The 18167-nt window shown below is 42.0% G+C and overlaps 1 protein-coding gene across 18 annotated transcripts in view; it reads left to right on the forward strand.

Annotated features, from left to right (window-relative positions):
• TNRC6B (trinucleotide repeat containing adaptor 6B) overlaps positions 1–18167 on the forward strand; it is a 258256-nt gene that overhangs the window by 158275 nt on the left and 81814 nt on the right. For 7 of the 18 annotated variants that reach the window (XM_030320703.1, XM_030320706.1, XM_030320701.1 and 4 more), the window contains one exon: positions 12393–12410. The exons of 9 other annotated variants lie outside the window; for them this stretch is intronic. In XM_030320703.1, coding sequence (XP_030176563.1) covers positions 12393–12410 — 18 coding nt within the window. 2 more of the 18 variants (XM_030320705.1, XM_030320713.1) reach the window with 1 other exon arrangement.

Here is an 18167-nt window from a genome sequence, read left to right on the forward strand (position 1 = left end):
GGCTCCCCCGACAGCCTACACTCCCCATGGCCTTTTTTTTTCCCCCCTCACCATTCAAGGCTCAAATATCACCTCCTCAGAAGCCTTCTTCCTTCACCTTTTCCAAAAGAACCCATTCTCTGCCCTGTCCCATTACCCTGTCTACTTCTCTTCACGGGATCAATCACTTACTAAAATCATATTACTTGTTAGTCTGCTGGTTTACTGCTTGTTTTCCCTTATTGGAGTAGAAGTACCATTTCTGTCTTTTTTTCCTGTATGCTGAGTTACACTCACCAAGTTGTTCCCACCCTTTACCTTTCAGACTGGTTCTTTCCCCTGGCGGGTCAGTGCAGGGGAAAAAATACAGTTTATTACAGAGGGAGACCCTTTGTTTAAAAAAATATCTGTAACTTAACTGACTGTAAACTTAGGGACTTTATTAGCAACAAATCGTGATACAGCTTATAATCGATGCCATGGAGAAGCTGCCGCAGTAGGAGTATATAGCACGTCCTAGCTTGAGTGCTCTGGCCTCCTTGCCCTGTGCCTCTAAACTGGCTACTTGTGGGTGATGGAATGTGTAGTAGGGAATCCTTATTGAAGGATGCTCAAATTCTTTTTTAATTTTTTTAAGTTTATTCATTTTTGAGAGAGAGAGAGAGAGTGTGAGCAGGGGAGGGACAGAGAGAGAGAGAGGGAGACACAGAATCCAAAGCAGGCTCCAGGCTCTGAGCTGTCAGCATAGAGCCGACGCAGGGCGGGAACTCACAAACTGCGAGATCATGACCTGAGCCGAAGTCGGATGCTCAACCGACAGAGCTACCCAAGCGCCCAAGGATGTCCAAATTCTTGATAGCTGTGGACAGGCCACAGTGGTCTTGGAGCCCAAGCCAGCATCCTGAGTAGGACCAGGAGCTAGGATTTAGAGTATGACAGTGGGTATGTGTTAGAAGTGGTTTGAGGGAGGGGTGGAGGTTTGAGCCCCCTCCCCTTCCCACCCCCACCTACTGGGGAGCCTTTGTCACTCTGTTAGCTTTAGAGTGACTTAGAAGAGGGAGGGAGAGACTCAATCTACGCTGCTTGAGGCAGAGAGTGATTTTGTGAGTGTGTGTGCACACAACTTATTGTTCAAGTGTTTGCTTAAATCATTTTATCTTCTTGGAATTTTTTTTTTTCTTTTTACCTTTTGGTTAGTACCTTGAAGGCTTAGTTGTGGTGCTCAGTGTTTCATGTCCCTTCTCCTTTCATCTTTTTTTTTTTAAGCAAAAGATGCATATGTAACAGTGCAAAGCTTAATTGTGGAAACCCCAAGTTGGTCAAAAGAATTGGCAGGCATTGTGAACACACTCTCTTTCTTCACTTTCCCTTCCCTTTTAAAGGCTTTGTTTTAGGAAAAGGGAAATTGGTGTGTTTGGAGAGCAGTTGTTAGCTTTCAAGACTGGACTCGTTGGTCTAATTTGGTAAAGGCCTGGAGCGTGTCAAATAAAATGAATGAAAAAGGTAAAGCTAAGGCAGGCACGTAGGGGAAAGCAAACTGTAAATTTTAACTCAAAAGCCCCACCTAATACGCTTTTAGCAAAAAGGCCTGGCTGGTTCTGGGAAGCTATAGGTTTCCTGATGATGGCAGCATCCCTCTAAGGTAGCCCATTTCCTGCCCTTCCCACCTCACGCACCCCCTGGTTCTGTTGATACCTGTAGCATTCTGTCTTGTGTGCTAGAAGATTCTAGGTCTTCCACCATTCCCTGTGGCACAGCACAGCATGTAGTTTCCTTTTGTCAGGATGTTGTTTCCTTCCCTTGAGTGTGTGGACTATTTGATAGTAGTTCTTACCCGTATTCCTAAGTCAGGTCTCCAGTATCCTGCCCATGTTTCCAGAGACATGTTCCTGTACCAGCTGAGCGCTTAGGAAGGATATAAATGCAAACTCATTTTAGTTGCTAGTTTTCTCTTGAAGGTAGTACAATTAAGTGAAGATTTGACTAACTTCTTACCCTATTTATTGACTCCTCCTGTCTACTTTCCTGTTGCCCCTCGCTCTAGGGTTCCCACTGGACATTCTGTCCCAAACCGTCCATACTTTAGGTGTCCTGTGTGTTAGAATTAGATGGTTGCTTGGTGAGTGTGGAGTCCATACAAGGGGTGTTTTAATGGAAGGATTTCAATGGCTAGTGTCCTGAAGTTAAGGTGTCCTGGCCTGTCCATCTCTCTTTCCATTTTAAAGTGTAGCCAGGAGGCAGGATGACTCATAGCTAATAATTCGGGCACTTTCAGCCCCCAGGAGAAGTAGAGAAAATAAACTTTTGCTCTTTGGAGTCTCCCCTGACCACCTCTCTTGTGTGTCTTCACACCATCTCATAGCCCCTCACAGAGGTACAATTAGGGAGCCCCTGAAACCTCCTAGTTGTCATTTGCAGCTTGTGTCTGAGAAGAGTTTTGTTCTACTGTCATGGCTGATCTGGACAGCCTGCGTCTCCGTGTGGGGTGGGCCGTACAGTTTCCTCTGTGCCACACCAAACACACAGGCGTCAAGAGTAAGAAAGAGGTTTAGAGAGAATGGGGAGCCGACCCAGGGGAAATTTCTTGGCTCTTTGAAGGCCTTGATTGGAGTCAAAGAAAGGGAGGGGATTTGTGCTTCAGCTGTGGGAGCATGTGGGCCAGAGCACAGAGAGGAATGAGGCCTGTCTGGGGATTTGAGGGTTCTCACAGAGGGATCTCCTTTGGTGACCCTGAACAGTGATCTTCTGAACTCAGGGTAGCGTCACTGCCTTGACCACTCATTTGACTTCCAGATCCATTTCATATTGCTTATTCAAATGAAATAGATTATTGGAATTTAAAAAAATATCTTTAAGTAATTTCTACACCCAACATTGGGCTCGAACTCACAACCCTGAGATCAAGAGTCGCATGCTCCACCAACCAAGCCAGCCATGTACCACAATTATTAGGTTTTTTTTAATTTAAACTCTTTATTTTGAAATAATTGTAGAATCACATGCTAAATAACATGCTCACATGTTATTGTAAAAATAACATGCTAAAAAAAGGAAGCAGGCAGGGGCGCCTGGGTGGCTCAGTCAGTCCAACTTCAGCTCAGGTCATGATCTCCTGGTTCGTGGGTTCAAGCCCTGCATCAGGCTCCGTGCTGACAGCTTGTAGCCTGGAGCCTGCTTCGTGGATTCTGTGTCTTCCTCTCTCTCTCTGCCCCTCCTCCATTCATACTCTGTCCCTCTCTCTAAATAAAAAACGTTAAAAAAAATGTGTTTTAATTGTAAAAGAAAAAAAAAGGAAGCAGGCAAACCAAGAAATAGACTCGTAACTAGAGAACACACTGATGGTCACCAGATGAGAGCTAGGTGGGGGGATGGGAGAAATAGGTGATGGGGATTAAGGCGTGCACTCGTGACAACCACTGGCTGATGTATGAACTGTTGAATCACTATATCATACACCTGAAACTAACACTACACTGTGTGTTAACTAACTGGAATTTAAATAAAAACTAAAGAAAAAAATGGTTGTAAGAAATAATCTTGTGTATCTTGTCCTGTTTCCCCTGTTGCTAACATCTTGCTGTGTGACCTTGTTTAAAAATTGAATTATCTGGTCAAAAAGAGTATACGGTCATCTTAAAACCACCCAGCTTTTCCTTCTCAGACACATCAGTATTACTCATTTTTTATGTTTCCTTCCAGGGAGTCTCTATTCATACACATATGATAGCATCAAGTGCACTTCTTTGTATCTTGCTTTTTAAATTTAACAACATACCTTGAAGGTCTATTTTCATTAGTACATAAAAAACTTCCTTTTATATATGCAATTATATCTAAGCTTGTGTGGATAACCTGTAATTTATTTAACCAATCTCCTAATTGATGGACTGTTTCCAATCTTTTGCCATTACAAACATGTTGCAACGAATATCCTTTACATATATAATTTCCCTCATGTGTAATTACTTTCCTGTGATATGTTCCTAGAAGTGAGGTTGCTGGGTCAAAACCTATGTACACTTTAATTTTGATAGGTCAAATGGTTCTCTCTGAGATTGTACCAGCTTATACTCCCACCAACACTGTATGTGAATGCCTTTTTCCCTGACACCTTTGAGAGTACAGTGTTTTTACTGAATTTTGTCAGTGACACTTTGGTACGTGAAAAGTAGTCTCTCAGTATTAGTTTTAATATACTGTTCCCTTGTAAGGAAGGTAGTAGATCATCTTTTCATAAGTTTTAGAACTTTTTATCTCCTCTGTGAACTGTTCATTTCCTTCATCCACTTTTCTATTGGATTGTTGGTCTTTTCCTTATTGATTTGTAGAAGCTCTTTCTGGAATCTAGCCTTATGTGCTATAGGTTGCTGATATCTTTTTCTCAACAAATACTAGTTTGTTCTTGGTGGATTTATCATAATAATCGTTTTAAAGTTTTTATATATCTGTATTTTATACAAATATAGCAATTGTTTATGGATTCTGAGTATGTATCTTAGTTAGAAAGTCTTTGGGGGCACCTGGCTGATTCAGTTGGTAGAGCGTGCAACTCTTGATCTTGGGACTCTGAGTTCGGGCCCCACATTAGGTGTGGAGATTACTTACAATCTTAAAAAAAAAAAAAAAAAAAAAAGAAAGGCTTTGTTCATTCTAATTCTGAAAAGAAAAATTCACCACAATCTCTTAAAGTGCTTTAGCTGTTTCCTTCCTTCCTTCCTCCCTTCCTCCCTTCCTCCCTTCCTCCCTTCCTTCCTTCCTCCCTTCCTTCCTTCCTACCTTTACATTTAAATCTTTTCTCTCTCTGGACTTTAGTTTCATTTAAGGTTTGAGGTATGGGTCTAATTTTATAGAGAGAGTCGGGGTGGTTCCTGAGGACCTTCTCAGAAATGATGACCTCTTTGAATTACCCATAGCGCTTCTCTGGTGCTTTATGCATCATAGTTGCTTGATGTGGAGGAGAAAGAGGACACCAGTGCAGAAGCAGCAGCAGCAACAGCAGCCCATGGGCTGGGTATTGTTATGTGTTTTCCACCCACATTCTCTAATCAGCGCAGCTTTTCTTCAAGATAGGTCGCATACCCCCATTTTATAGATACGAAAACTGACTTAGAGGCCAGATAATTTGCCCAAGTTCCTGCCATTAGTGTCTGAGACCCAAGATACATACAGTTGATTTGAAAATTGCCGGACTCCAAAGCCTGTGCTCTTTACCAGATAGCCTTGGCAGAAGGCTCTGCTTGTTGTAATTTACCATGCTTGATATGGAATTGTAGGAGGTGGAATCAAAAGAAATTTGAAGAAGTTGTTGGAAACTGAAGATCCTAAAACACAAAGGAATACAGAACTCTACCGCATGCATCCGTTCACACCCACTCGACTCCACTTACATATAGAAAGTGTAATTCTTAACTATAAGGAGAAGAAAGATCTTGATACCTTAAGAGAAATTTAAGTATTCTCTCAGAAAAATAGGATATTTACACATAGCTATTACTGAGATTATCTATTAAAGATCACAATGGTAGATCATTCTCTAAAAACTTCCCTCAGGTTACGTAAATTAGGTACAAACCTAATTTAATACACCATCTTAAGTGGAGTTAGGCATTCTGTATTTGATCCTGAAAAATTAGACACAGGTCAGTGTTGGCTTGGTTGTTACCAAAATATAAATCCTATTTTAAATTTTGAGTCATTTTTGCACTGGGGTTTAATTTTAGTTGAAAAATTAGGTCACGTAAGTTCATGAGTTAGCTTTACACTGTAGCTGGTTACTTATTAACCTTTAACATGCTTATCTTTCAGAAATACACATTTCCTCAAGGTAATTCAGTGATTATCTTTCAGCTTGCTAAATTTAAGTGACAACTGCTAGCACACAAGAACACGACTTTCCATTTTTACTATTCTGAAAATAGAGCACAAATTAAGAGCATTGAGAAGTAGGGTACGACTGTCACCTGTGGAATCCTGAATTCAGAGTTGATTTCCTTCTCTGCTAATTTTCTCAATACCAAGATAAGTGTCACAAATAGCACCCTTTCTCAGAGGATTTCCAGAATTAGAGTAACAAGCACCAGCTTAATAGAATGGTAGTGATGCAGTATAATCAGGAAGCGTATACACTGCCTAGTTCCCTTGCTGTTTGCAGTAGCTACTGTGTGATCTCTGAGGAAAGTTCATGTCTTTTCTAAAATGCTTGTTTTTTTTTTTTTTCTTAAGGCAGAGATCTACAAATGAGTGCAAAAATCACTTTCCTGAGGTGGGGGCTGCATTATGACAACACCCCTAACGCCCCTCCTACCTTGTCAGCACGGGATATACATCAGCCTTAGGCATGGTTAGAGGAGAGGCAAATGTTTCATTGTTTGAATTCTCTTTTGATTCCTTAAAGTTGAGTAATAATGCTCTTGAAAATTTTCATTTAGCCATATTTCTTATGTGTGCGACGTAGCTGTAAGAGAGAAAGTGGTTTGGTCCGTGAGAAAGGAGGGTCCAGAGCCTAAGGATAATGGCTCCCAGTTGAGGGCACACATGGTCCAATTCCCTTCCCCTGTTTCAGTGGCAACAAACCTCCCAGAACCTTCCAGAACCTGCTATACCATCTCCTTTGGGAGTGCACACATGGGATCTGAACCTCAGACCAAGGCTTCCAAGTCAGCATCTTCAAAGATGAGGCCCTGGTGTGGATGGACATGTTTAGAGCATGTGAAGCATTTTGATGTCCTAGCCACTGAGTTAGTCCTTGATGAGTTTAGATACCACGTACTCTTAACAGTCATATGTCACACTTCAATTGCTTTAAAACTGCCTTTAAAAAAAATTTTTTTTAATGATTATGTATTTTTGAAGGAAAGAGAGACAGAGCGTGAGCAGGGGAGGGGCAGAGAGAGAGGGAGACACAGAATCCGAAACGGGCTCCAGGCTCTGAGCCGTCAACACAGAGCCCGACATGGGGCTCGAACTCACAAACCGTGAGATCATGACCTGAGCTGAAGTTGGTCGCTTAACTGACTGAGCCACCCAAGCGCCCCTGAAACTGCCTTTTAATGGAGTGTCAGCTTATTGTAATTTTGGTTGAATTGTTAACAATCTTACTGATTTCAAAGGTCAGTTACATATTTATTCTTTTAATAAAATAATTGTGTTGGACCATGCATGGAAGCAGGCAGAGAAAGGGAAAAACAACATAAAAATAAAAGCACCTAAATGTTTATGAACATAGCCCCACTATCTGCTGTTAATAAGTTGTCAGGTCTTCTAAACACGTGTGCCTCACAAGTGTGGATTCTGATTGATCCACTTTTCTGCCGAGGAACTCTAGATTATCACTGTTGTGTAGTGAGTAGTTCTTTCCAAAGCCCTTCCTTAGACTCTTCATTTCTCTTTGCTTTCTTTGTTGTTGAATGCCAAGGGCAGAGTGCTTGTCTGGCTTTTGTGGGTTTGTCTGGCCCTTAAGGTTTAAACATGGTTTTTAGTGGCTCCAAGATATAAATATTAGAGTATGTGGTATAGCTCTCGTCATGGTGTTGCCCCTTTGCCTGTTTGGATATTTGTAAAACTACCACTCACTTCAGATGGTCTTTAGGAGCCTGGCCTAAAGTACTTTCAGGAGTATGTATGGGAAAGTACTTTCAGGAGTAAAACGTGAGATGTTGTTAATAAAGATTTATTCACCAAATTAGCACAGTAAAACCTAGCAGTTCCTTTGAGCGAAGAAGCTAAGCTTAAGGCAAGCAAAACCACAGGAATGGCTGAAAATTGAGCGGATTTGACTCAGAGTTCCCACCTGAACACACCATCATGTGTTACCGATTGAATGAAACTTCAAGCGAAAAATCCAGTGAAGATGCTGGTAGTTTATAGTGATCCAGAATGTTAAGTGAAATGTAAAGATAAAGGTTGAAAAATTCAGACGTTGACTTCCTAAGATTTCTTTCACAGGTGATTTCATTGCATTTAAAAATGAAACTTTAGGGGCGCCTGGGTGGCTCAGTCGGTTAAGCATCCGACTTCAGCCAGGTCACGATCTCACGGTCCGTGAGTTCGAGCCCCGCGTCAGGCTCTGGGCTGATGGCTCAGAGCCTGGAGCCTGTTTCTGATTCTGTGTCTCCCTCTCTCTCTCTGCCCCTCCCCCGTTCATGCTCTGTCTCTCTCTGTCCCAAAAAATAAAAAAACGTTGAAAAAAAAAATTAAAAAAAAAAAAAAAGAAACTTTATACCCATCTAGGAATGTTATCCACGCAGAAGCTCCAATTTAAAGGTTTCCTCTCTTAGGAACAGTGTGCGCACACTGGGTGAAATTTCAACTGATAAAGAGATCTCACTTATACTGGTGTATCAGTCCGGGTTCTGTCAGGAAAACAGGCCATTCAGGGTATTCCTTGCAGGAAAGATTTTTTTCCCCTTTCTTTTCTTTTTTTCTTTTTATTGTAGCCCCTTATTGAGGTATAACTGACATATAATAAACTGCTCATATTTGAAGCGTTCAATATTCGTTCAGTTTTGAGTTACATACAAACGATGATGAATGTATCCTTTGTTCCTCAAAGTCTATTTGTGCCCATTTGTCAATACTCCTTCCTGTCCTTTTCTTCCCCTCCCCAACTCCTCAGTAACCACTGATCTGCTTTGTGTCACAGTAGTTTGTGGGGGTTTTTACAATTTTATACCAATGGACCATACAGTACTTCTTGTCTAGCTTATTTCACTCATCGTAATTTTGAGGTTTCTCCATATTGTGTGTATCAATAGTTCATTCTTATTGCTGAGTCGTACTTCATGGTAGGCGCTACCACTATTTATCCATTCATCTACGGATGCCTGTTTGAGTAGTTGATAGTTTTAGTCTTTGTATTGGATGTATGCTTTATTTTCTTTAGGGTAAATACCTAGGTGTGGAATGGCTGGATCGGTATGGTAGGTGTCTGTTTAACTTTGTAGAAAACTGCCAAACTATTTTCCAAAGTGATTGTACTAGTTTACATTCCCACCACAAGAGTTCCAGTTTCCAAAACCAGGTGCAGTCAGTCTTTTTTTAAATTTGGACATTCTAATAAGTATGCATATGGTAGCATCTCACAGTAGCTTTAGGGGTTTTTTTGGTTTTGTTTGTTTGTTTTTAATGACTGATGATGTTGAACATCTTCTTATGTGCTTATTTGCCATCTGTATATTTTCTTTGGTAAAGTGTCTTCTAATCTTTGGCCTCTTTTAAAAATTGGGTTATTACCGAGTTTTGAGAGATCTTAATACAAATGGACATTAAATTCTTGATCAGATAAGTGATTTGCAAGTATTTTTTCCCAGTCTGCAACTCTTTTCATTTTCTTACCATTATCTTCAGTAGAGAAAGAAATTCTTAATTTTATTGAGTCAAATTTTCTTTTATGGACTTTACTTTCAGTGTTGTACCTGTGAAATAATTGGCCTAACCCAAGGTCACAAAAATTTTCTTTCCTACATTTTCTTACAGTTTTTAGGTTTTATATTTAGATCGGTTATTTATTTTGAGTTAATTTTTATATGTAGTGCAAGGTATGGATTGAGGTTCATTTTTTTTTTTTTAACATATGTTCAGTTACTCCACCATGATTTGGTGGAAAGTCTAGCCTTTCTCCGCTGAATTGCTTTTGCACCTTTTTTGAAAATCATTTGTTGGGGCGCCTGGGTGGCGCAGTCGGTTAAGCGTCCGACTTCAGCCAGGTCACGATCTCGCGGTCCGTGAGTTCGAGCCCCGCGTCAGGCTCTGGGCTGATGGCTCGGAGCCTGGAGCCTGTTTCCGATTCTGTGTCTCCCTCTCTCTCTGCCCCTCGCCCGTTCATGCTCTGTCTCTCTCTGTCCCAAAAATAAATAAACGTTGAAAAAAAAAATTTAAAAAAAAAAAATCATTTGTCCATATCTCTGTCAGTTTATTTTTGGAATCTATCTTATCCCAGTGAACTTTTTGTCTGTCCTTAGACCCATACCCCACTGTCTTCATTACTCTACCTTTCTTTTCTTTCTTCTTTTCTTTTCCTTTTCTTTCTTTCTTTCTTTCGTTTGTTCTTTCTTTTTTTCTTTCTTTCTTTCTTTTTCTTTTCTTTCTCTCTCTCTCCCTCCCTCCCTCCCTCCCTCTCTCTCTCTCTTTCCTTCTTTTTTAAATATTTTTAAATAGTCACTACTCTCAACATGGGGCTCAAATATTCAGTCCTAAGATCAAGAGTCACATGCTCCACCAACTGCACCAGCCAGGTGCCCCGGTTACTCTACCTTTATAACAAGTGTGGGTGTCGGGTTGCGTAAGTCTTCCAACTTTGCTCTTTTTAAAAGTTGTTGGCTGGGGCGCCTGGGTGGCGCAGTCGGTTAAGCGTCCGACTTCAGCCAGGTCACGATCTCGCGGTCCGTGAGTTCGAGCCCCGCGTCGGGCTCTGGGCTGATGGCTCAGAGCCTGGAGCCTGTTTCCGATTCTGTATCTCCCTCTCTCTCTGCCCCTCCCCCGTTCATGCTCTGTCTCTCTCTGTCCCAAAAATAAATAAACGTTGAAAAAAAAAAAAAAAGTTGTTGGCTTTTCTGGGTTCTTTGAAGTTTTAAAAGGAGGTTGTCAATTTCTATTGAAAGAATAATAATAAACACCTTGTGAGATTTTGATAGGGATTGTGTTGAACCTGTAAATTAGTTTGGGGAGAATCTATATCTTAATAGTGAGTTTTCTAATCCATAACTATGGTATATGGTATACCTCTTCACCTACTTAGGTATTTAAATTTTTCTCTCAGCAGTGTTTTATAGTTTTCAGTGTTGGTCAGACTTATCCCTAAGTATTTCATAAATTTTGATGCCACTGTAAATAGAGTTTTTGAAAATTTCAGTTTCTATAGGGTGCCTGGGTGGCTCAGTCGGTTAAGTGTCCGACTTCAGCTGAGGTCGTGATCTTGCAGTCCGTGAGTTTGGGCCCCGCATCAGACTCTGTGCTGACAGCTCGGAGCCTGGAGCCTGCTTCAGATTCTGTGTCTCCCTTGCTCTGACCCTTCCCCGTTCATGCTCTGTCTCTCTCTGTCTCAAAAATAAATAAACGTTAAAAAAATTTTTTTTAATTCAATTTCTATTGTTTGTTGCTATTATATAGAAATACAGTTGATTTTATATATAGATCCTGTGGCCTAAAACTTTGCTAAAGTCATTTATTAATTCTAGTAGCTTTTTTGGGGGCTGGGGGAGTGTAGAATCCACTGTATTTTCCAAGAAGGAAAGACTTTGAAAGTTAGTCTGGGGGGAAAATTCAGGGAGGCCACTATTATTGTTGAGGAAATTAGAGTGCCAGGTCCCTAGGAAAGTAGTGATCTCAGCTGCCTGCAGCTCCATTATGGCTTTAACTAATCAGGAAGCTGCTGTCAAAGTGGAAAGTCCTGTCTGCTGCTGCCTGTGTGTCTGCTCCCAACTGTTTCCAGAGCATAGTGACTTCTGCCTTCCAAATCTCGCGTGGATGTGCCTCAATTCAGCTCATCAACCTAGACAAATGGAGAATGGGCTTCTGAGATACGTAGTTCCAGACCTTTTCCTGCAGTGCAGGGAGGACTAGGGGGTAGCAATGTTAGGTTGATAATCTGGCACAGAGGGCATTAATAGAGGTACACGTAAGGTGCTGCACTCAGTTGTGGAGAAGTGACTTCGTAGTACTGTGGAAAAATAGGGCTGTGAGATGGTTGCAGTTCAGTAAGATGTGATTTCCAAGAAGATACACAGGCTCTTTGAAAGTACTGGCAGTCGTCTATTTTCTGGGATAAGGAAGTGGCAAGGCCTACTTTCATGCTGTCTTGCCCAATAATTGGATGAGTGTACACAAACTGGAACATGTTTAGGGGATTATGACCCCCGGACGAGGGGATAGAAAGCCAGATCACCCGGGCAGGATTGGAAGCACGAGGGAATGCCTCAGGGGTGCATGATGGGTGATTACAGATGCCTGGAAAACGTGCTATGTGCAGTCTGGGAAGGAGGGCTTAGGACCAGGGGCAGAAGCTGTGAGGAGACCACTTCCAAGGCAGTGTATAAAGCACTCTTGCACAGCTGGGCTAAGATCAAATAGCAGGTCGGAAGATTCCTTTGTTCAAGATCACCTTCAGGAAGAGTGGTTTCAAATTAGATGTTCTTCGTTAGGCTCTTTGGATACAACTTTTGCTACATGGACTTTCTGAAAGTGAAAACATGTTCTTTAAATATATTATCTTTATTTGGTTTGAATAATTCTAAATAAGCCCATTCCTTATTGCATCTCAAGATACAGAAAGTGGGAATTTGTGAGAAGCTTAGAGACAGAGGCTGTGTGCAAAAGTCTTACTGGTTCTGACACTCGCATTCTTTTACATGTTGACATCTCTGAAATCTGTGTCCGTACATTTGCCGTCATCCAGATTTTTTTTTTTTTTTTTGCAGGTACATACATGGCACTACGTGAGTTGTTTAATTGCATTTTAATAGGTCTTTGTAAAGATTATGCTGTAATTTGGCACTGAAACACAGATGGGAATAACAAGGCATAGGCTTGATAGTAATGAGGTTAGTATTTATCCTGGAGAAATGACTGCAATTTCGTATTTTCTTAGAAAGCAACAACCAAAGGCATTATGCTTGTGCTGTTCAGAGTAAAGTCCAGGGACCAGCAGCTTGTTAGAAATGGAGAATCGTAGTTTACAACCCACACCTACTAAATGACAATCTGTGTGTATGTTCCCATTTTAATAATCTGTGTGTATGTTCCCATTAAAGTTTGAGAAATACTGCTTTACATAACCTCATATAGGAAGATAACCCATTTGTACAAGGAGCTGTGTTAAATTTTGTTGCTGACATACAAAAGAATTGCCTGTCACATGTCACATGATGCATTTGAAGACAGGAGAGATTTCTATATCCCTCTAAATGGAAAGTGCATTTACCTTAATTTTTCTAGGTTTAATGTTACCATTTTCTTCCCATGAGCCACTCAGTGTTAGAATGATTTTTATGCCTCAGTGCTGTTTGGTTTTGTCTACTAATTTAATATCATGTGCAAATTACATTAGCATCCCATTAAACTCTCTCAGTCAGAACCAGCAAATGAAAAAATGTTAAATCCAATACAGATATTTGGAGTACCCTAGTATGTAATTTCCTCTGCCTGAATGGATATATTCCAACACGCTTTCTTTTTGTGTGCATTTTTAATTAAAACACTCTAAATGCATACTTCGAACACTTCGTTTGACTCTTTCCAGGGCACTTTTTTTGTTAATTTTTTTCACTCTAGATACGCATGTGGTATCATTAATCCTTAATTGGTTCTGGTTGTTAATGGTTTGGGGTCTAGTTATTTTCTTACTGTTTTATAAATTGCCAAGATTACCATTTGTCTTTTTAAGGAAGTAAATGTCCATACAAACCACATATTTTAGACGTACTTTGGAAAGCTCTGTATAAATCTGTGTTAGAGCTCTCAGTGTGCAGACCGCAGAATTCACTCCTGCAGGTGCCAGGGGTTTGTTCAATGGTGACGCTATCTCACTGATCCTTGAGAACCACACGTTGGAACTGGGGAGGGCCCCATGGGCACATCTTCGTCTTCCTGCATGTTCAGGAAACCGTTACTACAGGTGTGGCCTCTGCTCCCTGAGAAGATCTGTGCCCTGTACCCTGTCAGTTCCCTGCTAAAGTCACACACAACACGCTTTATTGGCAGAACATAAATCATCTCAGTCTACAGTTGTGAGGGAAACAGGCTCAAGGGAACTTGGAACTGGTGTTGACTGAGCCACTTGCACATACCCGCCACGAAGTCAAACAGGAGCCTATATTACTATTCTATCACTAAAATTCTCAGTGAAAGAACCATATGGTGAATTATGTGGTAGGGGAACACTTTGTTTTTTTTTTAACTTTTTTTTTTTTAAATGTTTTATTATCTTCTTCTGGGAGAGAGAGACAGAGCATGAGCAGGGGAGGGGCAGAGAGAGAGGGAGACATAGAATCTGAAGCAGGATCCAGGCTCTGAGCTGTCAGTACGGAGCCTGATGCAGGGCTTGAACCCGCAGACCACGAGATCATGACCTGAGCCAAAGTCAGATGCTCAACTGACCGAGTCACCCAGGAGCCCCAGCAGGGGAACACTTTAAATACCCCTATGGTATCATATTTGTCATGTATCTAATGTACTTAATGTACTTGATTGATAAAACTATAACAACTTGAACATATTAGGGTGAATTGTAGACTGTAGAATATTTTTGGAAATGCAATTCTGTGGATGTCAGGACTAAACAGTTTCTGAAATTCCTTTTGACTCTTACATGACTTTCATAAAGAGCTCTTTACAAATGGTTTAAAATAGAAGTCCTTGGAAAAGTTTTTAAACTGATGAGTCAATGTTGAAGCTTTTTTTTCAATTAAAATTTTAACTGAGATAATTGTAGGTTCACATGCAGTTGTAAGAAATAACACAGAGATTCCATGTGCCCTCTGCACAGTTTCCCGATAAGTAGTTTCTTGCAGATCTAAAGTGTAGTATCACAACCGAGATACTAACATTGATACGACTCACTGATCTGACTGAGATTTCCCCGTTTTACTTGTAGCAGTTTGTGTATATTCTGTTTAGTTGTCTGTAATCTTACCACAGGTAGGTTCGTGTATTCACCATGACTACGAAGATACAGAACAGTTCCATTACCACAGGGATCACTAGTGTAACCACACCTGTGTGGCTCCACTTCACCCTCCTTGCAGCCCCCTGACAGCCACTGTCATTTCAGAAATATTATAGAGGTGGAATCATACAGTATGTAACCTTTGGGATTGGCTTTTGTCACTTAGCATCGTTCCCTGGAGACTCATCCAGGTTGTTGCTGTATTAAGAGTTTGGTTTTTTACAGTATTCATTTGCTTCTGGCATGTTTCTCATGCTAGGTGGATCTGTTGGTAAGTTCACATCTGTCTGCCTCAGTTGTGTGGAGTTGGTTATGAACTGGGACCAGAAGTGCCCCCACACTTATTGACCACAGGGCATCAAGGATAGGTCTCGATGCTCTTTGATGGGCAGTTATCCAGACCCTAAAGAAAAAGAAGATGCTCTTCATTTCTGGAGACATTTTCCTGTCAAGTTGAGACCTGGGTGTTTATCTGAATTGAAATTCTTATCATCTTTCCACTCGGTTCAGCACATTGGTGGTTACTGCTTTCAAGTATGAAATTTTGAATGTTTGAAGCATGATGGGCTTGGGCGCATGAATTCAGGAACCACTGGTCATGATTCTAGTTGTGGAAAAAAGATGACAAGGCAGAAGATTCTAGTTTGTGGGAAAAAAAGTCGTTCTCTTATCTGGATTGTAAGAGGCCATGAATTCACATGCCCAAGGTCTGGTCCTTTCAAAACACCAAAGAAACTGCACGATGTCCACGGAGTACCCAGAGTGCTGGTAAACATGGAGGTCAGAGTGTGAAGAACACAGGTTCCTGCCCTGACAGTGTCATCTGGGCTGTGAAGGGTGGGAGATACAGCCATCTGAAAAAGTTGAATGGAGTCCTGGGAAGACCAGCAGCACAGCATCTTGTTTGCTGCTGAATTCTCAGTCTCTAGCACAGTGCTTGGCATCAAGGAGTCCATGAATGAATGGATGGATGGATGGATGGATGGATGGATGGATGGATGAATGGATGAATGAATGAGGTGGAAGGGAAACTTTTAAGAAAGAGTGCCCCATTCTTTGGTGTGAGTGAGGGATATTAAATATAAGCCCAGAAAGCTCTGAAGAGCGTGTGTGGGTATTTGCTAGGAGGGGAGAGGGAAGAGAAGGAGGGGGATTCTCCCCGCACCCCCCAAAATTAATAAAGCCCTAAACTCACACTATGTACTTCCCCATCTCATGGCCCTTCTACTTACTCTGCCTGGTTCGTCACTCCCCTCCAGATAATTTTCTTCATTTAGGTTCGCTCACGGACTGAGAGAGGCCTTCTGTGAACACTGTGTAAATTAGCCCACTCATCCTTTCCCTCAGTCCTCTCTAGCCTCTTCCCCAGCTTAATTTTCTTCCTGGCATTGTGTATGTGTCCATCTCCCATCTAGAACGTCAGCTCCCTGAGGGCAGGGCCTGTCTCTTGTCCACTGTTAAACCCCCAGTGCCTGGCACTAGTAATTCAGTGTATGTTAAGTGATTTGATTAGTTGTTTTGAGGCTGTTCTTTTGAACACGTGTTCCTGGGAAGGGATAGAAAAGTTGCCCTCACTCTGTAATCATGCATTTGGGTAACATTTGCATGGAGGGCCTGCTGTGTCCCTGGTATTTGTGCGTGGTGCGTGTGATGAGTAAGGTCAGCTCCCTGCATTCAGAGACCTCTTCGGTAGCAAATGCTCACTTTTGTCAGTGTGATGGGCAGTTTGAAGGAGGCATGCCAGCTGTCTGTGAGGGCAGAAGCCACAGCTCTTGAAATGTTGACACCTGAGAGGAGAGGTAGGCTTTTTTTTTTCTTAATGTTTATTTTTTTTGAGAGAGAGACAGAGAGCAAGCCAGGAAGGGGCAGAGAGAGAGGGAGACACAGAATCGGAAGCAGGCTCCAGGCTCTGAACTGTCAGCACAGAGCCCGATGCGGGGCTCGAACTCAACAGACCGTGAGATCATGACCTGAGCTGTAGTCGGCCACCCAGGTGCCCCAGGAGAGATAGGCTTTTTGACTGGTGGGGAAAACAAGAGATTTTGCAAGTGTTGGTCTTTATTCAGTGATGAGAAGATAGGTCCCAGTTAATTTGAAAACTGTTCATTCCAAGGAGGGCCCCTGCTACCCCTCCGACCTCACCCATCGCTTTCTCCCTTCCTGCCTCTGCTCCAGCCTCCTTGCTGTTCTTCGCACATCGTCTCGTAATGCTGTCTCCCAGATATCCACAGAAGCCCTCACTTCAGTGGAACTCAGGCCACTTTATCAGAGAGGCCTTTCCTACCCGTTTTATGTAAGATGCTACTCTCTTCCCTGTCAGCTGTCTCCATCAGCTTCACCCACCCTGTCCTCTCCAGGACGTGTGGTACAACCTGAAGTGTGTCTTTTATACGTATATTTTTGTTGTATATTTTGTTTGTGTCCTGTCTCCCCCACTGGAATGGGAGCCCCCCCGAGAGCTGGGGTGTGGTTTTGTTTCTGCTGTATCCCCAGTGCTAAGAAAAGTGTCCGCTTGTGTTAGGCACCCAGTAGCGGTCTGTTAAGGAACAGATTGGTCCCTGGGCATCCTGGTAGAGGAGAGGTGAGACACAGACTAGCCCCAGGCCAATCTCTGTTTCCCAGAGCCATGTTCGAGGCCGCCCTGCTACAGGGAAGTCCTTTCACGTGGTCTGAGGCTGCTGGTGACTGACAGCAACCAACACCTCAAGGGCCCGGCGACAAGCCAGGGCAGTGGTTGCGGGGGTGTCCAGAGGAAGGCACGTTTCCTATGAATTGGAGTTGTCAGGGAATTCCAATGGATGGATATTACGCCAGGACTTGACAACAGGATAAGAGGTATGATTGGGCCACAAAAAGGAGGAAGGTTTTTCTGTCAGATACGCGGAATAGATGAGGAAGATATGGAAGTTGGAACTGCAGTGTGCATGGCCTTGAATGTGAGCTCTGGGGAGTTGCCCAGATGGCACCGTCCTTAACTTGCCCTGTGTGGTGGTCCTAGACACTCCAGAGCTTTTGAATGTGTGATGCAACAGGTTTTTAGTAATGTCAGCACCACTGCTCTTCAGTGTTCTGAACTTGTGAGCAGGACAGGAATCCTCTTCTGCCTCGCTTAGGTGAATATTGGGTATTTTCCCCTTTATTCAAGTATTGCCTTTCTAAAAAAAAGTTATTTCTACTTCTTTCAATTAATGGTTATTGTAGAAAAAGAAAGAAAGAAGACAACTGTTGTATTATCTTCACCTTAGACATTCTTAAAAGAAGTTTTGGCTTTTTACTATTCTAGATTTATTCTAGATTTCAGTGTTTGCACTAGCATCTGGCTGTGTATTTAGGGCTGAGGGAGAATATGAATGATTTCTTCTCCTTTCAGACTTGAAAGTAGTTGATAGTTAAGTGGGAACAAGCTAGTCACCTGACGCTTGTATTTGATTGCTGGATGGGAGGTTTGATTTTTGAGGTGTAAATACCTTTTACAGTGTAGGCTTAAACATGAGAATTTAGAGCAACGGTTCTCTCCCCAGAGATTTTT

This window comes from Lynx canadensis, chromosome B4, assembly GCF_007474595.2.
Source record: "Lynx canadensis isolate LIC74 chromosome B4, mLynCan4.pri.v2, whole genome shotgun sequence".
NCBI classification, from domain to species: Eukaryota; Metazoa; Chordata; class Mammalia; order Carnivora; family Felidae; genus Lynx; species Lynx canadensis.